General features: G+C 37.8%; 1 protein-coding gene across 1 annotated transcript in view; it reads left to right on the top strand.

Moving 5' to 3' along the window:
- SUSD1 (sushi domain containing 1) overlaps nt 1–20,135 on the top strand; it is a 327,082-nt gene that overhangs the window by 30,818 nt on the left and 276,129 nt on the right. Inside the window, exons 2-3 of the mRNA XM_027839015.1 lie at nt 8,498–8,611; nt 10,131–10,286. Of these exons, the coding sequence (XP_027694816.1) occupies nt 8,498–8,611; nt 10,131–10,286 (270 nt within the window). The remainder of the gene's footprint in view (nt 1–8,497; nt 8,612–10,130; nt 10,287–20,135) is intronic.

Raw genomic sequence — 20,135 nt, 5'->3', positions numbered from 1 at the left:
GAGAGAGAGAGAGAGAGAGAGAGAGAGAGAGAGAGAGAGAGAGAGAGAGCGCCTAGAGCACTATGCAGAACTGCACCTGAAGGTACTTGAAAATGTTTTAGGCCCCCGGTAAGTCATCTCTGATCTTCCTGAGTTCAAATCTGGCCTCAGGCTAGCTCTGTGATTCTGTGCAAGTGACTTAACCCCGTTTGCCTCAGTTCCTCATCTATAAAATGAGCTGGAGAAGGAAATGGCAAACCAGTATGGCGTCTTTGCCTAGAAAACCCCTAATGGGGTCACAGAGAGTTGGACATGATTGAAAGGACAACGAAAAGAGGTCCGTGAGACTGAAAATGGGAACTTAGTGAGAGGTCCAGTGGGAAGCGGGTTCTTTTAAAGAGGCAAAAAGACAAGTCCTGATAGTTTAAAGGATACAATGCAGACAGGTTCTAGGAATCATTGAGGCCATATAGCCAAAGAAGAGACTAGGCTCAGATTGTTGAGGTTTAGGGGTGCTAGGACCCTGAAATAGCGATGCAGGTCCTGCCTTGAATGAATTCAACCCAAGCCTTCTTTCAGCCAAAGACAAGGTTTATTAGAACACCGATAGAGGTGGGCAAGATTTTAAGAATCCACCTCACTGACCGGATTTTAAGAATCTCAGCCTTGGCCAGACTCTTAAGGAATCTGAGCATTTGCGATACTTGTATTGACAAGTGGGCCTGATTGAATCTGAGGGCTTTAATGGAGGCAGGATTGATCTTTTATACATACGACTGTGGGAACAGAGAAGGGTTCTAGATGGGAACCCAGAGACTTCGCCGTGTAGGAAAATTCAAGGAAGTTGGTGTGTGTGTGTGTGTGTGTGTGTGTGTGTGTGTGTGTGTGTGTGTGTGTGTAGGATTTCCAGGGCCTGTACCCCATCAAGATTCTAGTTTAAAATGAAAGGTCCATTTGGACCTTTTGTGGTCCAAATTTTTGGGGGTCAGGACTGGGTCTTAGTAATCTTTGCTTGCTTGACACAGTGTATTGAACATAGTAAGTGTTTAATAAATGTTGGTAGAATGAAAGAAACTGCTTCACCAAAGGGTCAAAGCAGTATTAAGTGGCTGACAAATATTACTTCATTTATTCACATGGTGATGAGCCCTTTGTAAACTTTAAAACCGTCTGTGAATGTGTGTACCATCTAGGATATCTCTTCACACATTTTTGTTGTTATTTAGTCATGTTTGACTCTTAAGTGGAGTTTTCTTGGCAAAGATACTAGAGTGGTTTGCCATTTCCTTCTCCAGTGTATCCCCATTTTACAGATGAGGAACTGAGGCAAATAGGGGCTAAATGACTTGCCCAGTGTCTGAGACTAGATTTGAACTCAGATCTTCCTGACTCCAGCCTCAGTGCTCTATCCACTGCATCACCTAGCTACCCTCTCTTTACCCACAGACACAAGGAAAAGCTAACCTAATTTTGAGGTACCTACTCAATACCATAGCTTAAGAGCTCCCACCAGTGTGTTTACTTTTTCTAGCTAGCCAGAGGCCATATTTGCTTAAAAAAAAAAAGAGGAAGAGAGAGAGAGAGATTTAATCAATGACCTAACAAATAAAGGGACAAGTGGTTCCTTTCCTCTCATGAACATTGTGTGGTGTGGTTTGTCCTACTTTTTTTGAAGAGGACCATGACATCAGGGAGAAGATGACATGACTTGCCATTGAATTTGATTTGAGTGATGGAGGGCTATGCAAAGTCACCAGCCTCACTTTCTCCTCTGGAGCCATGTGGGTCCAGTGGCCAGATATCGATCAGGGCAACTGGATATGGTCCTCATTTACCCCTAGGTTATCACACCACCAATAATGAAAATGCAAGTGTTGAGAACCTGTGTGTCCAAGGTACTGTGATATATAAAAAGTTTGAGAGACATAATTTCTGCATAATTAATCATTTTATTAATAATGCTAGCAAATTGTTAATAAAAGGGGTCAGTGACACTCTGGAATATTGAAAACCAGTCATAGTACACATTCAATACTTATATGCTCTTGGAAGAGGGGGTGTTCCTGAGGGTGGAAATCAACTCTGATTGGTTAACAAGTAATGAGAGAGTGAATATTATAATGAGAGGTGGATCTATTCTAATGAGGGACTTTGGGAATATGACTTTGATCATGTCATTTACTTCCAAATCACCCCTAGCCTTGGGCAATTTAATCAAAGGATTTATCCCTACCCAAATCTTAGTAGAACACAATGAGTTTCCCCATATGGGTGGGTCTGAACAAGATTGAGGAGAAAGTCAATCCAAACTCACTATTAGCAATGTCCTTCAGACACTGGCTTAGCCTGGTAGACATTTCAGAAAAGGATAAATTTTCTGTCTTCCTGATATTAACAATTAGTTACTTAATAATCATTTCTGTCAGTACACTTAGGAAGGATATACATATCAGGAACTCATTAGACCAGGGCATGTGCTTTAGAGGCCACATCTATAAACATATATGCAGCCATGGCAATTCACACTTCTGACAATGCAGAGTTACTGATAATATACTGGTAATGATGGGGTACAGCCCTGGGAAACACCCCCCCCAACTTTCCTTGAGTCTTCTTTTCCTACATGGTCAAGTCTCTAGTGTTTGCCTGAGGCATCGACCCTTCCCAGTTAATTACTTGCCTTTTCATTGTATGCACCTGGCCCCATCCTAGACCTCCACTAGATCTTATCTAGACCCCAGTCTTCTCGGCCACATGGCCCAGGTCCCTGGTGGTCAAGGTCCCTGGCATTCCTGGTCCTTCTCTGTTACTTCACAGTCACCTCAGACTACTTGGCCACTCCTAGGTCCCTCCCACAGTCTTTCTGTATATAAGATCCATCTTGGCCTCCATTAAGGGGCTCAGATTCTTAAAATCTGGCCAATAGTGCAGACTCACTAGGAATCTCACTCACCACTGTTCTAATAAACCTTGTCTTTGACTGAAAGAAGGCTTGGGTTGAATTCATTTGGGTAGGATCCATGTGTTGCTATTTTGGGGTCCCGGCACCCCTAGACCTCAACAGTAAAGTTGTGTTTCTCTCTGCTCACTTTGCTTGGCATTGTCTCCACTTTCTGTCATATTTCTGCTTGTTGTCTCTGTTGGTCTTATGGTCACTAGACTGTTCTCTGCTACCATGTGCTGATTTCAGCTCACTATCTTTGTACTGGCTTCTGTGAGGCTTCTACTCAATACTCTCAGCCAAGGAAGGAGGCTGACCTCCTCTCCCATCCCCCTCCTCCATCACTTCCCACTTCAACTTGGGGTCTAGTAGACTATAAATTTTTTATTGATGCCTTTTAAAGAAAAAACACTGTCACGTCTTAGTAGAACTCTCCTTACAAGGAAGCTAAGTTGAACAAAACAGTCACAGAAACCACATTTGATACTATACACAACATTTTATACCTATAATGGTCTGGGAGGTTTTCCAACCACTAATGTGTCTCATACACATCTTCCTCTGATTCAGGGGTTGGGGAAGAGACCGTTGTACCTCCAAGACTCCTCTTCTGATAAGTGATTGTTGAGAGTAGAACCTAAATTCACCCATACCTTACCCTGTATTATTTTCTGTGAGCCCCGGTTCAAAGAAGGATATTCCCTCTTCTTTATTGCCTTCTTTCACCTGGCTCTGAATTCCCATGAATCTCTGATGTCATTCACTACCTTAAAGATAATGTTACTTTTGTGGTGGTGGGTTGGTAGACACCTCAGTTAACATATCTATATATCTATATATCTATATGTATCTATATATGGATGCCTACTATGTATACAATGTATACTAAAAGTTCAACAAAAAACTTTCTCCTTTAAGATATTTTTTTTTTCACTCTGAAATTTTCAGTAGCTTAAAGTTGCAACCATAGAGGGGAATACCATGTTTTTCTCTGTGTGTCTTGCTGTCTTCCAACTCTTCCTTACCTCTAGCTATAGGAAATCTGTGAAAGTACCTTTTAACAAGATTGTCTTAGAAAATCTAGTAGGGTTCCACTATACATGGTGGGATGCTGTAAATCCTCTACCTTAGCCCTCCTTTCTCCATCCTTGCCTTCTGTTCTTCCACTTTTCCTATGCCAGATAGTTGAATTCTGTGGATCTCCACCCAGGATAAAATCTCTTCCAAAGGAGATCTCTTGGGAGATGAAATGGCTCTTATTTGGTGGAGAGGAGCTATTGCCTTCTAGCTCTTTCCAGGCCAGATTTTGTGAACTGCTTCTGGAAACTGTATTCCCAGACTGACTTCCCTTCACCCATGCTACATTCAAGACAAACTGGCCCATTTATGATTCTTAGCTGATATCCCAGCTCCTGATTCTCTACCTTTGCTTAGACATGCATCGTGCTTGTGATGTTCTCTTTCCTCACTTTTCTGCCTCTTAGAATCCCTAGCCCCTTTGAGACTCATTCCAGGTGCCACTTCCTCTAGGAAGTTTTTCTTGATCCATGCTCCCCCTGCCCTAGTTATTAGTACTCTTCTTACTTTGTATATATTTTGTAGTTGATGATCTCAAAGTGTCATTCCAGTAGAACATAAGATCCTTGAAAGAAGAAACTATTTAATTTGTCTGTATATCCCCAGTGGCTTGGATAGAGTAGGTATTTAATGAATGCTTCCATCACTAACACTACCTACCTCCATGGCATATCTCTACCATCTCCAGAAGAGAGCCCTCTTTTGTAGCAAATATAGTCAAGCAAAGCAAATTTGTGTTGTTTTGGTTCCATTTGAAAACGTTTCATTTCACACCTATAATCCACTAAGATGTGGCTCTATTATTAGTCTTCTGGAGTTGTGATTGGTGATTGCATTAATCAATATTCTTAAGTATTTCAGAATAATTTTTCTTTACAAATATTGTGATTCTGGTATATATAGCTATAAATAGTTCTCTTGGTTTGGCTTATTTCACTGTGCATCAGTTCATAGATGTCTTCTCAGGTTTCTTGGAATCTGCCCCTTTCATTTTTTATGGCAAATAATATTCTGCCATATTGATATAGCATAGTTTGTTCAGACATTCTCTATTTGTAGATTCCTACTTTGCTTCAGTTCTTTGCTACAACAAAAAGTGCTCTATAAATATTTTTGTACATATGGGTCCTTCCCCTCTTTCTTTGATTTCTTGGAGGTAAAAAAACTAGTTGTGGCATGGTTGGGTTAGAGGGGATACTCAGGGGCAGCTAGGTGGTGCAGTGGATAGAGCACCGGCCCTAAAGTCAGGACGACCTGAGTTCAAATCCAGCCTCAGACCAAACACTTGACATTTACTGGGTGTGTGACCCTGGGCAAGTCACTTAACCCCAATTGCCTTAAAAAAATAGAGAGGATACTCAATTTCACAACTTTTTGGATATAGTTACAGGTTGCTTTCACTTTACAGATCAACAAATAGTAAATTGATTTGCTTGTCTTCCCACATTCCCTCCAACAATTGCCTTTTTTTTTTCTGTCGTTTAAACAATTTGATACTTATGAAGTGGAACCTCAGAGTTACTTCAATGTGCATTTCTCTTATTACTCGTGATTTGGAGCATTTTTATGTGGTTATTGAGAGCCTGCAATTCTTCTTTTGTGAAACACTGGTTCATGTTCTTTAAACATGTATGTATTGGGAATGACTGTTGTTCATATATATGCATGTGTATACATATATGTATAGATAGGTATACATATATATTTGTGTGTATACATATGTATACACAAACACATGCATAAGTATCAATTCCTTCTAAATCTTGGTTATCAGACCTTTATCAGAGAAATTTGCTGTAAATGTTTTCTCCAACTAATTTTCCCCCTTCTAATTCTAACTGCATTGCATTTATTTGTATAAAAACTTTCGATTTTATGTAATCAAAATTGTCCATTTTATATCCTGTGATCCTCTCTATTTTTTGTTTGGTCAAGAACTCTTCCTTTCTCCACAATTGTGAAAGGTATCTCCTTCCACTTTCATCTACTTTGCTAATTGTGATCTGATCTTTTATATCTGGATCATGCAATCACTTGTAATTTATTGTGGTATATAGTATGAGATATTGATCTAAACATTATTTTTCTTAGACTGTTTTCCAATTTTCCCAACTGTTTTGTTTTTTTTTAATAGTGAATCCTTAGTTTGTGATTTTGGGCTTCTGGAATGCTGTGCTACTTTGTTCAGTTGCTTTTGTGTTCCATTGGTTAACTATTCTACTTTTTTATTCAGTACCAAACAGTTTTAATGATTGCTACTTTGTATTATGATTAGAGATTTGGTACTGCTAGACCTCTTTCTTTCCCACTTTTTCCTAATTTCCTTTAAGAGTCTTGATTTTGTATTACTTTAGTTGAATTTTATTATATTATTATTACATAATTTATTATGATTTTGTCATTGTCTTTTAAGTTATCCTTTAGTAATTTAGGTAGTATTCTTATTTTATTGGCATGTTCAAAACATGAAAAAGTAATATTTTTCCACTTATCTGATATTTATCTGATAAAATATCTATTTCTGTAAAGTATTTTATAGAACTTGAAAGAATAAGCACAGGCAAAGAAGAAATAAAATTATGACTTTTGCAGATGATAAGATGGCATACAAGAGAACCCTAGAGATTCAATTAAAATAAATAGAGAAATTAATTACTCCAGCAAGTTGGAAGATGAAACTTAAGAAGTGCATCAGAATTTCTGTTTATTACCAATAAAACTCTGTGGAATTAGAAAACAAAATTACATCTAAGATAACTATTGAAAGTGTAAAATATCTGGGAGTTCATTGAGGCACATAAGAATTAAATGAATAGGGCTAGACATTATTATTAGACGTGTGATTTCATTGATTTTTGGATGAGGAAACTTTCTCTACCAAGGCAAATTAGCTCTTTCTCTGCAATTTATCATCTTAGAGCTTTACCTACAGTATTAGGGAGTTATGTGGCTCAATTTATGCAACCAGCATCTGTTGGTGGTGGAATTTCAATTCAGGTCTTCCTAATTTTAAGGCCAGCTCTCCATCCATGACATACAGCCTCTCCCTTTCTGAAAAATGGTGAAAGGAAGGTTTATTCCTTCTATCCCACCTGATATGTTACTTTTTGTTGTAACCTTTGTCTTTTGCCTTTTGAGATATCACATTCTGTGACTTCTCTTCTTCGTACTAGTTGTTGATGACTCTTGTGTGATACTAACTTTGATTTCTTGGTACTCAAACTCTCTTTCTTACTGCTTTCAGTATTATTTCTTTGCCTTGGAAGCTCTGCATTTTGGCAGTGTCATTTCTGAGTATTTTAAGGGTGGGTTTTCTTTCAGGAGATGATTAGTGCATTTTTTTTTGTTTTGATTCTAATAGATATGGGCAGTTGTCTTTGATAATTTCTTGAAATGTGATGTACTGGTTTTCATATATATTGTCTTTTCTTGACCTGTTTTCCAGATCACTTTTCTTGGGGGTAGTAAATATCTTATATTTCTTTCTATTTTCCTAATCTTTTGACTGTTGTAATTCTTATTTCATAGAGTGATTGAGTTTTCTTTACTGTATATTTTTCAAGGAGTCCATTATTTGGGTAAGTTTTTCTTACTTTCTATTCTAAGCAATTTATTCTCTTTTCCATTTTTTTCCCTTCTGAATCTTCCTTTCATTTCTAATTTCATATTTTTTTTAAATCTTGGGGGGGTGTGTGTGTGTGTGTGTGTGTGTTTTGCAACTACTATTTTAGTCTTTGTGGCCAAGTCATTATTTTCCTCTTTGAAGCTCTTCCTATAATTTTTGTGAGGTTCTTCTCTTCTTTTGGGTTTATTTCTTGAACTTATCTTATCCCATAGTATTTCTTCATTGTATTTCGTGTCTTCTGTTACTGATCTCAAAGAACTTACATTCTAGTTGGGAAAGGTACTTTAACATATGTATGCATGTGTTAAACACATGTATGCATCAAGGCAGAATATAAATGTGATACAAGAGAGGCATCAAGTGTTATGTTAGTTTCTAATGGTAATTAGTAGCCTGGTTAATGTCTAGGTTTTATATTAAAAGTATGGATGAGAATTTTTTTAATTAGAAATATATCATTGAGACCAAGGCATAGTTTCAAGCAGTAGTAACTCATACTTAACACAGAAAGAGTAGTCTCAATTTCCCTCACATTGCCTTTGAAGTAATTTCCCATTTCTGATCCTTACTGGTACATTTTCCAGCTTTGTTCCTAATACCCAGTCACGGTTTGACACATATGCTTCTTAAGCACCTATCATCAGAATGTTCCCCCAGTAACCCAGCTGTAAATGTAGAATCCCATCGCAGCAAAAAGATGCTTCTCCTTCACCCCTTCCAAATTATACTTTTGTCTACCTATAGAGTTAGCAGACAGTGCTGGAGAAGTCAGTTTTGCTCAATTATACACAATTCTAGTGCCTATTTATAGGGAATCACAAGCTGACTTGTTAGGGGTGTTTTTCTCTTCCTTAAAGATATGATACATGATTCAGTTTCAGCTGTCTGTGCCACTTGTCACGTACATGCCACCTGTCAGCGGATAGATGGGAAGGAGATCTGTATCTGTAATTATGGATTTGTGGGCAATGGAAGAACCCAATGTCATGGTAAGTCCTGAATTTTCTAATGTTGGAGAGTTGAAAAGGAGCAGAATGTTCATATAATCATAGAATAATAGGGATAGAAGAGGCCCAAGAGAACCACTGGGTCCATCCCCTCATTTTACACATGAGAAAACTGAGGCCTAGAGAGAGGAAGGGATTTATTGTTGCTTTCCTAGTCTGGAAGTGTTGGATAACTGAGTTTGTTCATGTCAAGTTGGGTGAAATCCTCTTTATTCTTCAGTGAAAACTTTTAAAGAATATTCCTAATGATAAGTTTTATATTCTGGAGGGTAAGGGAAGACAGCATGGTTTAGTGGAAGGAGAACTGAAGTTATAGTCAGAACACATGGGTTTGAATCCTGGCTCTTCCACTTAAAAGCTGTGTGATCTTGGGAAAGTCACTTGATTTCTTTGTGCTTACTTTCCTCATATATACATATAAAGAAGGGTGGTGGAAACAGATATTTTCTAAGGTCTCTTAGCTGCAAATCCTATGGAATAAATCTCCCATTATGAAGTCCAATTTTTAGCTTAAAAAAAGCTTGAATTTCATTTCCTCAAAGTGATAGGAAGGTAGTGAATAACTAGTTTTTATCCTGTATAAAGAAAAAATGAGTTGAAACAAGACAGAGTAATTGCATCATGGAATGTCAGCATTACAAAGAACCTCAGAGATGAGCTACTTCAACCCCTATATGGGGCAAGGATCGCCTCTACAACGTAACGTGATCAATTTAATGACAAACATTTATTAAGCACTTAAAGGTACTGCTTTAGGCACAGTAGATACAAGAATTAGAATGATCCAGGACCCACCCTAAAGTAACTTATATTCTTAAATTGGGACATTATGTGTAAACAGGTATACACATACATATTATATACATACATACTCACACATACATACACATATACATATAAGTATGCAATACACATAAGTATAATTCAAGGTCAGGAGGGAAAGGATACAAAAGAGTGATCCAGATACTAGATTCTAGGAAAATATGAGGTCAGTGATCAATTAACCTCGCTTGAAGGCCACTAGAGATGGGAAACTCATTAACACCTGGGAGGTAGCTCACTTTATTTTTGGACAGCTCTAATTATTTAGAAATTTTTCCTTTATATTGAGCTGAATCCTATCTTCCTATAACTTTGCCCCATCCATTGGTCCTATATCTCCTCTCTGGGGATAAGGAGAACAAAATTTTGCTGGGCATCATATTGCAGTGGCAAGAGTATTGGGTTAGGAGTCAGACTACCTGTGCCACTTTGGGTGAGCCATTCAGCACCTCTGAGCCTCAGTTTTCTCATCTCTAATATTAGAGGATTGGACTAAATGATTGCAAAGCTCTTTTCCATGAGAGACTATCATCCTGTGTCTAAGCCCTTTCCACAAGAATTATTTCTCATATAGGCCATGAAAATAAAATGTTAGTGTACCCATCTTTGTGGTTCTAAGTGCAGCATCACTGCAGTGTCTTTATAACCCTTTTTTTTGTGCATTGGAATGTGTTCACAGATAAAGATGAATGTCAATTTGGAGACACTGTAGTCTGTGGGAACAAAACATCATGCCATAATACGCTTGGAGGCTTTTATTGCATTTGTCTGGAAGGATATCGAGCAACAAATAACAACAAGACATTCATTCCCAACGATGGCACTTTTTGTACAGGTAAATGAAGAACACCTGGGTAAGGAACTTAGGGGAGATATTGAAATGAAAGAAAACACAAGCAGGTGCTGTTCTTCAGTGTTAAGGTTTTTTCCCCCATCTTCCATTCCTGCAAGTAGGAACAAAAGACTGTCACTCCATGGGGTCTATTTAGCACCATCAGGGAGGGTTTGGAAGCTAACCTGGGGGTTGTTAGGACGTCAGCATGGAAGTGGTTATGCGGACTGTGAGTTCCAGGTGAGTGTGTTCAACTTTGGGCAGATGGTGAATTAAATGGTAAGAAAATTAGCTCAGGAGACAGTGGCAACTGAAGACTTGAACATCAGGCATACACTTGGAAGGAACCCAATGGAAAGATGAGAGATTGAAATGAGGATTGCCTTGGAGCATTTTTTTCTCCTCATCTCACCCAACTCTTCATTCCCCTTTGTATGAACAATAAGGAAAAGCTCAAAGATCAGATTTCATCTAGTACAACTTAATTGTGTCATTATGTAGCTGTGCTCACATCTGGGTTTCTGTTATGGAAGGAGATGCACCTTAATAAGTTGAGGATCCATATCCTTTGGCTTTGTTGCTGAATCACAGTACATGGGAGCTCCCAGAAGCTTCTACATCTTGTGGAGCATTGTGGATGCTGAAAGCATGGGAGTGATACTTTGGGGATCATCTTGAGGGGATCTGAGAGGCAGCTGTGGTATAGTTGATAAACGTATTGGCTTTGGAGTCAGGAAGACCTGAGTTCAAATTCTGCCTCTGATAACCACAGGCCCTGTGGCCCTGGGAAAGTCATTTAACCTCTTAATGCCCTAGGCAAATCTAATTATAGATTAGATTTATGTTATATACTAATATATTTACTATACCTATATGATACAAAATAAAATAGCTAAATTATATGTTTATAATAATATATAGTATATATTTAATGTTGTAATATATAATAAAATTATATATTAGATTTACATACATCAAATTATAAATTGCAGGAAAAGGTGTGTACCTGCATTAATAGAGGGAATTTCTTCATCTGGGAGTTCCTTATATTAATGAAACCACAGGTCTGGTCCCTTTCCTTTCCTATCTACTGGGACAAAGTTCATAGAGTTCATTTGGTCACTCTTAGGTCTCCACAAATGGTTGGGGAAACTGAAGCAAAAATAGAGTGTGTGTCCTTTCAGTGACTAGTTACCATGCCCCTTGAATGTGGAGAAATGCAGCTGGCATCTTGCAGTGCGAAGATGATCTCAAGAGGCTACCGCCACACCTGAGTTGGACAGGAGAAAGTTCTGTGCTAGTATGAGGGCTGGCATGCAAGTAATCAAAGCTGTTAGATCTTCTGGCTCACCCTGTAATATGAGGGAAAATGAGAGGGAGGAAGTACTAGGTAAGAGCTTTCAGCAGCTTGACTGTGATGGTCTGTTGTTCTATTCTGCTTTCTCAATGTTTGTTCTGGGTGATCTTGGTTGATAATCCTATAGAATGGGCAGCCAGGAGCTCACATGTTGTGTCTGTTCCCTTGGGTGTTTCTGTATGAGTCATTGGCAGTCATTGGCACTGATCCAGAGCCTAGCTGCAAAATATGTCTAAAAAGGCAGGTATATGATGGGGGAGATTTGCCTCTTCAATCTAAAATCTGTTTATTCCATAATTGAGCTCAATACCCACATCCCTCATAAGAGATAACCTTTGATGGGCTTCATAAGAAGATACACAAGGCCATTTGGAGTTGGTTCATGGGTGGCACTTTGCTAATGTTGAACTGACATCTTGGGATGTTGAATGGTATGTTCCAGGAATTGAGATCAAATTGCTTACCTTCTCAAGGAGGCGGGATAGGAAGAAGGGAGGGAGAGAATTTGGAAATCAAAATTAAAAAAAAATTAATGTTAAAATTTTTTTACATGTAATTGGGAAATATTTAATGAAATAAGTAAAAATATATTAAAGTATTGTGTGTTCCTGGTCAACTTCTAGGAAGAAATTGAGTGAGGAAGAGAAATTTCAATTTATCCATGGCTTCTCTAGGCAAGATACAGATTTAGAGTTAGAAGGAACTTTAAAGATCATCTAGTCCAACCCCCTCATTTTATAGAAGAGGAAACTGAAGTCCAGAGTGGTCAAGAGACTTACCCAAGGTCACAAATATTTCTGCATTCAGGAAAGAGATAGGTCAAATACTCACCATTTTCAGTGTATTCACAATTATACTGGAACCTGAATCATGTATTGTATCACTCTGGTTTTCTGTTTTTGGTTGTTTTTTTTGTGTGTGTGTGTGTGTGTGTGTGTATGTTTGTTTTGTTTTTATGCTAATGGTAAGGCAGGAAAAGTAACCAAACATGATTATGAGGCACTCACATAGGTTTACTTAAGTGATTCTTAACCTTAAAATATGGCAGAGTTTTTAAAGTAATCAGAGAATAGAAAAGAAGAGAAGAAAGAACCAGATTTTCACTTCTTCCTTCATCGAAATGACAAGTTCTACTTATTTCATCCTTTTAACTGGTACCAAGACATAGCAGGTACAATATGATTTACTCTTGGAATGAATATGGGAATTAGCTGAAATCCATTTCAGAATATCCTGAATGGCTTTGATAGCAAATGACTTTCCACCTGGCTGCACAAGTGACTTGCTGTGAAATTAAACTTGGTGGGTGAAAAAAAAAAGCGAATATAGCAAGAATTCAGATTCATGAAACTTACAAGACTTTATTTTATTTATCCTCTTATATTCCACTCAATTTGAGGCTTGCCATATATATATATATATAGAAGTACCATTTCTGAGGGGCCCTTGACCATTTTTCCCCCCAAAGAGCTAACAAAACAGTGGAAGCTTTCTTTGTAGGTGGGGTTTTTGTTTTGTTTTAGGGTCATTTTAAAAGAGTTGGATGATTTTAAGGTTTTTCTAGGGTCAGTGATTCTCCTGGGAAGAAAGGAGAAAAAACCAGTTTCTTCATGGCTCAGATGCTTAAGGGGTGGCAAGTGACAGGATGTATGAAATGGAGCCGAAGTTGAAATTGGAGGTAGTAGCTGCTTTTAGTTTAAAGTGACCACTCACTTACTAGCTGTGTGACCCTGGTCAAATCACTTAACCCTGGCTACCTCCAAAAAAATAAAATAAAGTGACCGCTCCTTTTTGATGTTCTTGTTCTATCAGTTTGTAGAGTGGATTTAGGGTGCATGACAGGGTTGGAAAGTGCTGAACTTGAAGTGAGAAGATCTAAATTTGAGTTCTAGATTTGATATTAAATGTGTGGAAGTGATTCAAGTTCTGAGCCTTAGTTTCTTTATCTATAAAGTAGGAGAATGATAATAATTGCAGTAGCCACTTCACAGGTTTTAGTTCTATAGTGGGAGAAGGGACTCTATCCAGAAATGACTGTGATACAAAAACTAAAGGCATCAAAAAAAAACCCTTATTTTACAAGTAATTTATCCATATATACTTATTTTAAAAGAAATAGGGTTATTCTGGCATGGCCCATTCTTGATATATCCATATTATAACCATTTCTTTTTCTAATGATCACAGACCATCTTGTTAATAATATGAAGTCAAGCTCCTTAACTGAGAATTCAAAGAATTGCCTTTTTTGAAATTGAGACCATTTCTTGTTGTTATTCAGTCGTTTCATTCATGTCCTGATTTTTCATTACTCCATTTGGGGTTTTCTTGGCAAAGATACTGGAGTGATTTGCCATTTCCTTCTCCAGCTAGCTCATTTCCAATGAGGAAAGTGAGGCAAAGAGAGTTAAGTGACTTGCTTAGCATCCCACAGCTAGTAAGTGTCTGAGGCCCAATTTGAATTCAGAAAGATGAGTCTTCCTGACTTAAGGCCTGGCACTCTATCCACTGTGCCACCTAGCTGCCATAGGATCACATTTATCCAACTCTAGATTTCCTTTTTCTCCGGTTTCTCAAAAATCATAGGCAACAGCTCAGTAGTCAAACCTTTGAGTTATTTCAGTACCCTGGAAAACTGTCTATCTTTGTTAAAAGAAAATCAGTTAAGCAAAAATAATCTACAAAATGATTGCATCTGATGTCACATTCTGCCCCTATAGTCTTTCACATCTCTGCAAAGAGTAGAGAGGGATGTTTCATTACCTGTTTTCCTGAACCAAGATTGGTTATTGCAAATATTCAGAGGCTGGCTTCCCTTTGATGTGTTTTTTCAAAGTAACAATATGTATCTTGCTCTTGAAAAAAATATTTTTTACATGCTTTAGCTCTTTTGAGTCTTTCAATAAACTTGCAAGGTAGGGGGGACTTCAGGTATTATTTTATTTTTACAGATAAGGAAACTGGCACTAGGGTAGTTAAATGATTTGCCCATGGTCAAACAACTAAGAAGTGAGAAGGATGGGATTTAAATTCAAGTCCTTTTGACTCCAAGTCACATACTTTATCTGTTGTACCATATAGCCTTTTCCCTTGTGTTCTTTTTATTTACATAATTGTAAATTTTTTTCATATTGTTCTTCTGATTCTTATTTCACTGTGGATCAGTTTGTAAAATCCTTCTTTGTTTTCCTCAGTTCCTCATATTTGTTATCTTTTTTCCTGCACAATAAAAATGCATTATATTCACGTGTTGCAGTTTGTTTAGTCATTCCCATCCCAGTGGATGGGCACTGACTTTGTTCCCAGTTGTTTGTTATCAACAAAGTGCTATTATGAAAATTTGGGCATAAATTGGACTTTTCTTTATGTCTTTGATATCCTTTGAATATATTTCTAGTAGTAATATTGAGGCCTAGGATATGAACAATATAGTGCTTTTTAAAAAATAATTCTAAATCATTTTCCAGAATGGAACTGGAATGGAAAACTGAATAATAGGCAGTTCCACCAACAGTATATTAATGTACCTGTCTTTCTAGAGCCCTTCCAACATTGATGGTTTTCTATTTTTAGTCATCTTTGCCAATTTTTTTGGTGAGATGGAAAGCTTCAGAGATGATTTCATTTATACTTCTTTTGTTATTTGTGACCTGAATTATGTTTCCTGTGGATATTAATTGCTTATAATTCTTTTGAAATCTGTTTATATATTTTTGACCATTTTTCAACTGGGAGAATGACTCTTGGTCTTACATATAATTCATGTCAATTCTCTGTGTACCTTGGATATTGTACTTTTGTTAGAGATGTTTCATAATTTTTTTCCTACCTGATTTATCTTCTGAGTTTAAAATTTTTTTTTCTTTTTTGACAGAGTTCCATGACTGATAGATTAGGTAAATTCTGTAGATGTAATACACTTAGATTTCAGCAAAGCATTTTATAGATTCTCTCATATGTTCCTTGTGAACACGATGAAGAGATATGGGCCAGACAAAAATAGAGTCAATTGGATTTACTGTTTGAATGACTAGGCTGAAAAGTAGTGACTAAAGGATGAATGTCGACCTGAATGAATATCTTAAGTAGAGTGGTCCTTGGCTCTAATCTGTTCAACCTTTTTTTTTTTTTTTTTTTAAAAAAAACAATGATTTGGATGAATGTATAGATAGCAAGATTATAAAATTTTCAGATAGTATGGAGGTTTGAGAAATTGGATGACAGAATCAATATCGAAAAAAGTCTCAAGAGGCAAGACTACTGGACCAAATCTAATACTATTAAATTAAATAGGGATAATAAAATCTCATATACAGATAACTTGGCTTTTTATTTTATTTTTTTATTTTTTGGCAATTGGGGTTAAGTGACTTGCCCAGGGTCACACAGCTAGTAAGTGTCAAGTGTTTGGTCTGAGGCCAGATTTGAACTCAGGTCCTCCTAACTTCAGGGCTGGTGCTCTATCTACTGTGCCACCTAGCTGCCCCTGATAACTTGGTTTTTTAAACCAAGAATATTTTGCATAGGTCTGACTCTATGTTGGTGGATAAAAATGTTAGTAAAATGCTGCATTCCTGTATGAGGGACAGAGTTGGTATGAGAGTTTTGTAGAAGAAAGATATTCTTTCTCTCTCTCTCCAAATATCTCTCCCTTGATTCTAGAAGAGAATGTAGAACCACACTTGTATCTCAAAGAAGAAAGCACATCTCTTCTCTTCAAAACTCTCATACCAATTTCATCTTTCACATAATCCAGAGTCACCCCTAATCAGGGACACAAAAAAACCTCAGTTCTGAAAATCTGGATTCCACATGGCTTCAGAAAACTACTTGCAAATGTACAGGATGAAAGGAAGACAGTACTGAATATGTTTGTGTGAAAAAGGAACTGGAGTTTGTAGATGACCATAAGCTCAACATGTCAACAGTATGATATGGTGGCCAGAAATGCTGATGCAGTGTTAAATGGCATTGAGAGAAACAAAATATCCAGAATAAGGGAGGTTATAGTTCCACTGTATTCTCCCCTATTTAGATAAAATCCATCTGGATTATTGCTCTCAGTTCCATATGCCACATTTTAGGAAGGGCATTAATGAACTAGAAAAATAGTGAGAAGCTCATGAGGACTGGTTGATGCCCCTGAGAGTGTTTAGCGTGGAGAAGACTAAAGTAGAATGTGAAAGACTCCTCTAGTATTTGAAGGAAAGGAAGCATTAGCATTAATTATCCAGCATTTAGCATAGTGTCTGGCACATAGTAGGCACTTAATGAATATTGATTGATTGATTGCCTCCAGAGGATACAACAAGGATCAATAGGTGGAAGTTTCAGAGAGGTAGATTTCAGCTCTGTGAGGAAAAACTTAGTACCAATTACTATCAATGGCAAAGTGGAATAGAGTAACTGATGCCTAGGTAGAGGTGGTATGTTGTCCTTTGCTGAGGTCTCCAAGTTAGTACTGAATAACCATTTTTTGAGGATGTTAGAGAAAGGATTCTTGTTTGAATTGTCAATTAAATAAATTAGTTAACCTCTGAAGTTCATTCCATTCCAATTCTGACTTTGGGCAGATTTTTCTGGATTTTGCATTCCTCTTGATCACCCACAATTATTGGGGATTCAGTGGATGTCATATGGGGAAGAGGTGTTCACAATAGCAAATAATAGATTGTATTCATTGGGGTGAAGTTCTAACCCTTCCTTAGAACTCACCACCTGAGTAACATAGAAGGGCTCTTCCTGGAAGGTTGAGAGGACAACCAAACTTGATCACCTATACCTAATGACTCTTAGGGCCTTCTGTTTGTCCTAGAATCACAGGATCTCTGAGTTGGAAGGAGTCTCAGCAGCTTTCTAGTTCAATCTGTTCCCGACCTGGCATTGCTTCTACAATATCACCAACAGCTGTCGTTCTCTGAAGGCTACCTTTTACCTGGGTAGCTGCTGACTTGTTTAGATCCTATTGATGATAGGGACATACAAGAGTATGTGGGGTGAGTGTAGGAAAATGTAGGACACATAGTTATGGAAAACCACTTAGGTGAAACTGCATTATTACATCAGAATTCCATGGTGAGCAGTAAGGTCTTCTTTATGGTAGATATAGTACCTGAGATATTGTTTAGAGGTCTCATTTGTGCACTTTGCCTGCCTTTTAATAACAGTTGACATTTGTATATGTCACTTGAAGGCTTATAGTATGATTTATATCCATCATCTCAGGTAGCTTACACAGGGATAGATCAACGGTCAGGTCTGACAGACCATGTGAGTTGTGAGCCACTATCTGTATTGTGACATTCATCTTAGAGAATGAAGGCATGGAAAGATTAAATTACTCCAAAAGAAATTAGATGTGTTTTAGCTGCTAGCAGTTCCTTTGACTGATCTGTTAAATCCCCAGGATAGAAGGATCTCAGTTTCTTTCCCTTTGGCCTCATTCTTTATGCTTGTATAATAAAGTCTTATTAATTTGAAATATGTGCTAATTGGCACAAGGGCTGGGTTAAAGTTTATGTTTCCAGTCTTTATGGAAACAGGGTTTTCTAAACAGTGTTAATAATATGTTTAACAAACTTTTAGCAAGAACTTCAGAAGCATATACATTCATGCAAATATTTGACTAGTTAGTCACAAGTCACTGTTTAGTTAGTCTTTAAAGCAAATCCCTCTATGAGCAAGTCTTGAAGATGACCTCTACTAGGCAGGCCTTAGGGTAATTCCATTACTTCTGCATGCATTTGAAACTAATGAAGCAGCATTTCTCTTAAAAAATCAACTAAACCAACAAACCCTAATATATACTTTTTACTATGAATTAATGAGATTTTATTTTTATTAAAGACTTTGCCATGGTATTTTAGCTGCCTTCTCCCTTTCACTCCTCCCCTTCATGGTGAGTTGCTACTAGTCTTTCTTTTCTTCCTTTTTGTTTTGAGGAAAGGTGTCATGTAGAACATGTAACTGGAAGGGGTCTATTCAGCCCTTTTCACTAAAGACTCCCTTTGATACATTTCTGTTATTCCCATGGGGCATAGTGGATAGAGACCTGTAGTTGAAGCCAAGTGCTGTCTGTTTGCTGTGTGACCATGGGCAAGTCATTTAAATTCTCAGTGCTTTAGTCAACTCTCTAAGACTACTAATTGCAAAGAAGACAGTGACCTGCATTGGGAGGAGCTAATAACCTCTCCCTATAGTATCCAGCTCCCTATAGTAATGAGATCATGGGTTCAATCCCTGTCACCTATTTCCTATCCCCTTATGCCTCTGTCTTTCATTAGCTCTGGGTTCTAGTTCAGATTGTGAAGGATCATCAGTGGCTGGCAAGAATCACCATTCATTCTCTTGATACTGACAAAAGCTGTCTGTCAGGACGCAGATGGGGACACAACCCAGTTTTGAAAGGCAGTTGGGTGGCAACTCTACCTCATGGGCAGTCTTTGAATGCTCACAAATTGTAGAATAGAAGGAAGTAGACAGAGTGATAAAGTGATGTTAAATGCCTTCATTCTAAATGGATGTTTCTGATTGTTAATGTTCTGCCTTAAATTGGATATGGACAGAGGTTGGCCATTGCAGAGAAAGGCAGCAGGGATGGATTAATGGATGATCTTGATTGTGTTAATACATAAGCTTTCACATTCATTTTCTTTGTGGGGCTTTGCCTGCTAGGACAACACTTGTACTTTCTTGTAAGGGTCTTTCTTTTTTTATCTTAATGCCTTCTGATTATGATCAGCTTCTCACAAAAAGTACTGATTTTTAAATGCCCATCTCTTTGCCTATGTCTGATTCTTCTGGTTGCTGAGTTCAAGAATGGAAATAGTGTGGGTAGAATGGAGTGCTCTCTTTTTCTTTTCCCCTCCCCATTCCTACTTGTTATGTACCCTTAAGTGGCTGTGGAAGACTCCATGGGCTCATTTAGTAGAGGGATAACACTGGGTAATGAATGAGGCAGTTTATGTTCTGGGGAGGCTTGGAGCCAGAGAGAAGAACAGTATTGTTTATTATAAATCTGTAGGGTAGTCCATCCATCCTGAATTACAGAAATGGCCTGATTTTGTCCAAGGTTCTGGGTATCCTTGAAGAATATCAGAGAAAATGGTGAGAGGCATTCTAGCTGGGAAAAATTGTGTTCTAAAAAAAGTAAACTTGGAGCAGAGGTTTTGGAGACAGAGGACTGTAGTGGAAACAGTGTTGCATCTGATAGAAAAGATAAGGGTTCAAATCCTGTCTCAAATGAGTTTCTTGATATTTGTGTGGCAGTGGGTAAATCACTTAATCTCTCTAAGACTCAGTTTTGTTGTTGTTACTGTACATTCGCTTCAGTCATGTCTGACTCTTTGTGACCCTATTTGAAGTTTTCTTGGCAAAGATACTGGGAGTAGTTTGCCATTTCTTTCTCCACCTCATTTTACAGATGAGGAAACCTGAGGCAAACAGGGTTAAGTGATTTGCACAGGGTCACACAGTGAGTAAAGTGTCTAAGGCTG

This window comes from Vombatus ursinus, unplaced genomic scaffold (assembly GCF_900497805.2).
Source record: "Vombatus ursinus unplaced genomic scaffold, bare-nosed wombat genome assembly UNPS02014832.1, whole genome shotgun sequence".
Classification (NCBI taxonomy): Eukaryota; Metazoa; Chordata; class Mammalia; order Diprotodontia; family Vombatidae; genus Vombatus; species Vombatus ursinus.
This window is presented reverse-complemented; position numbering and strand designations above follow the sequence as displayed.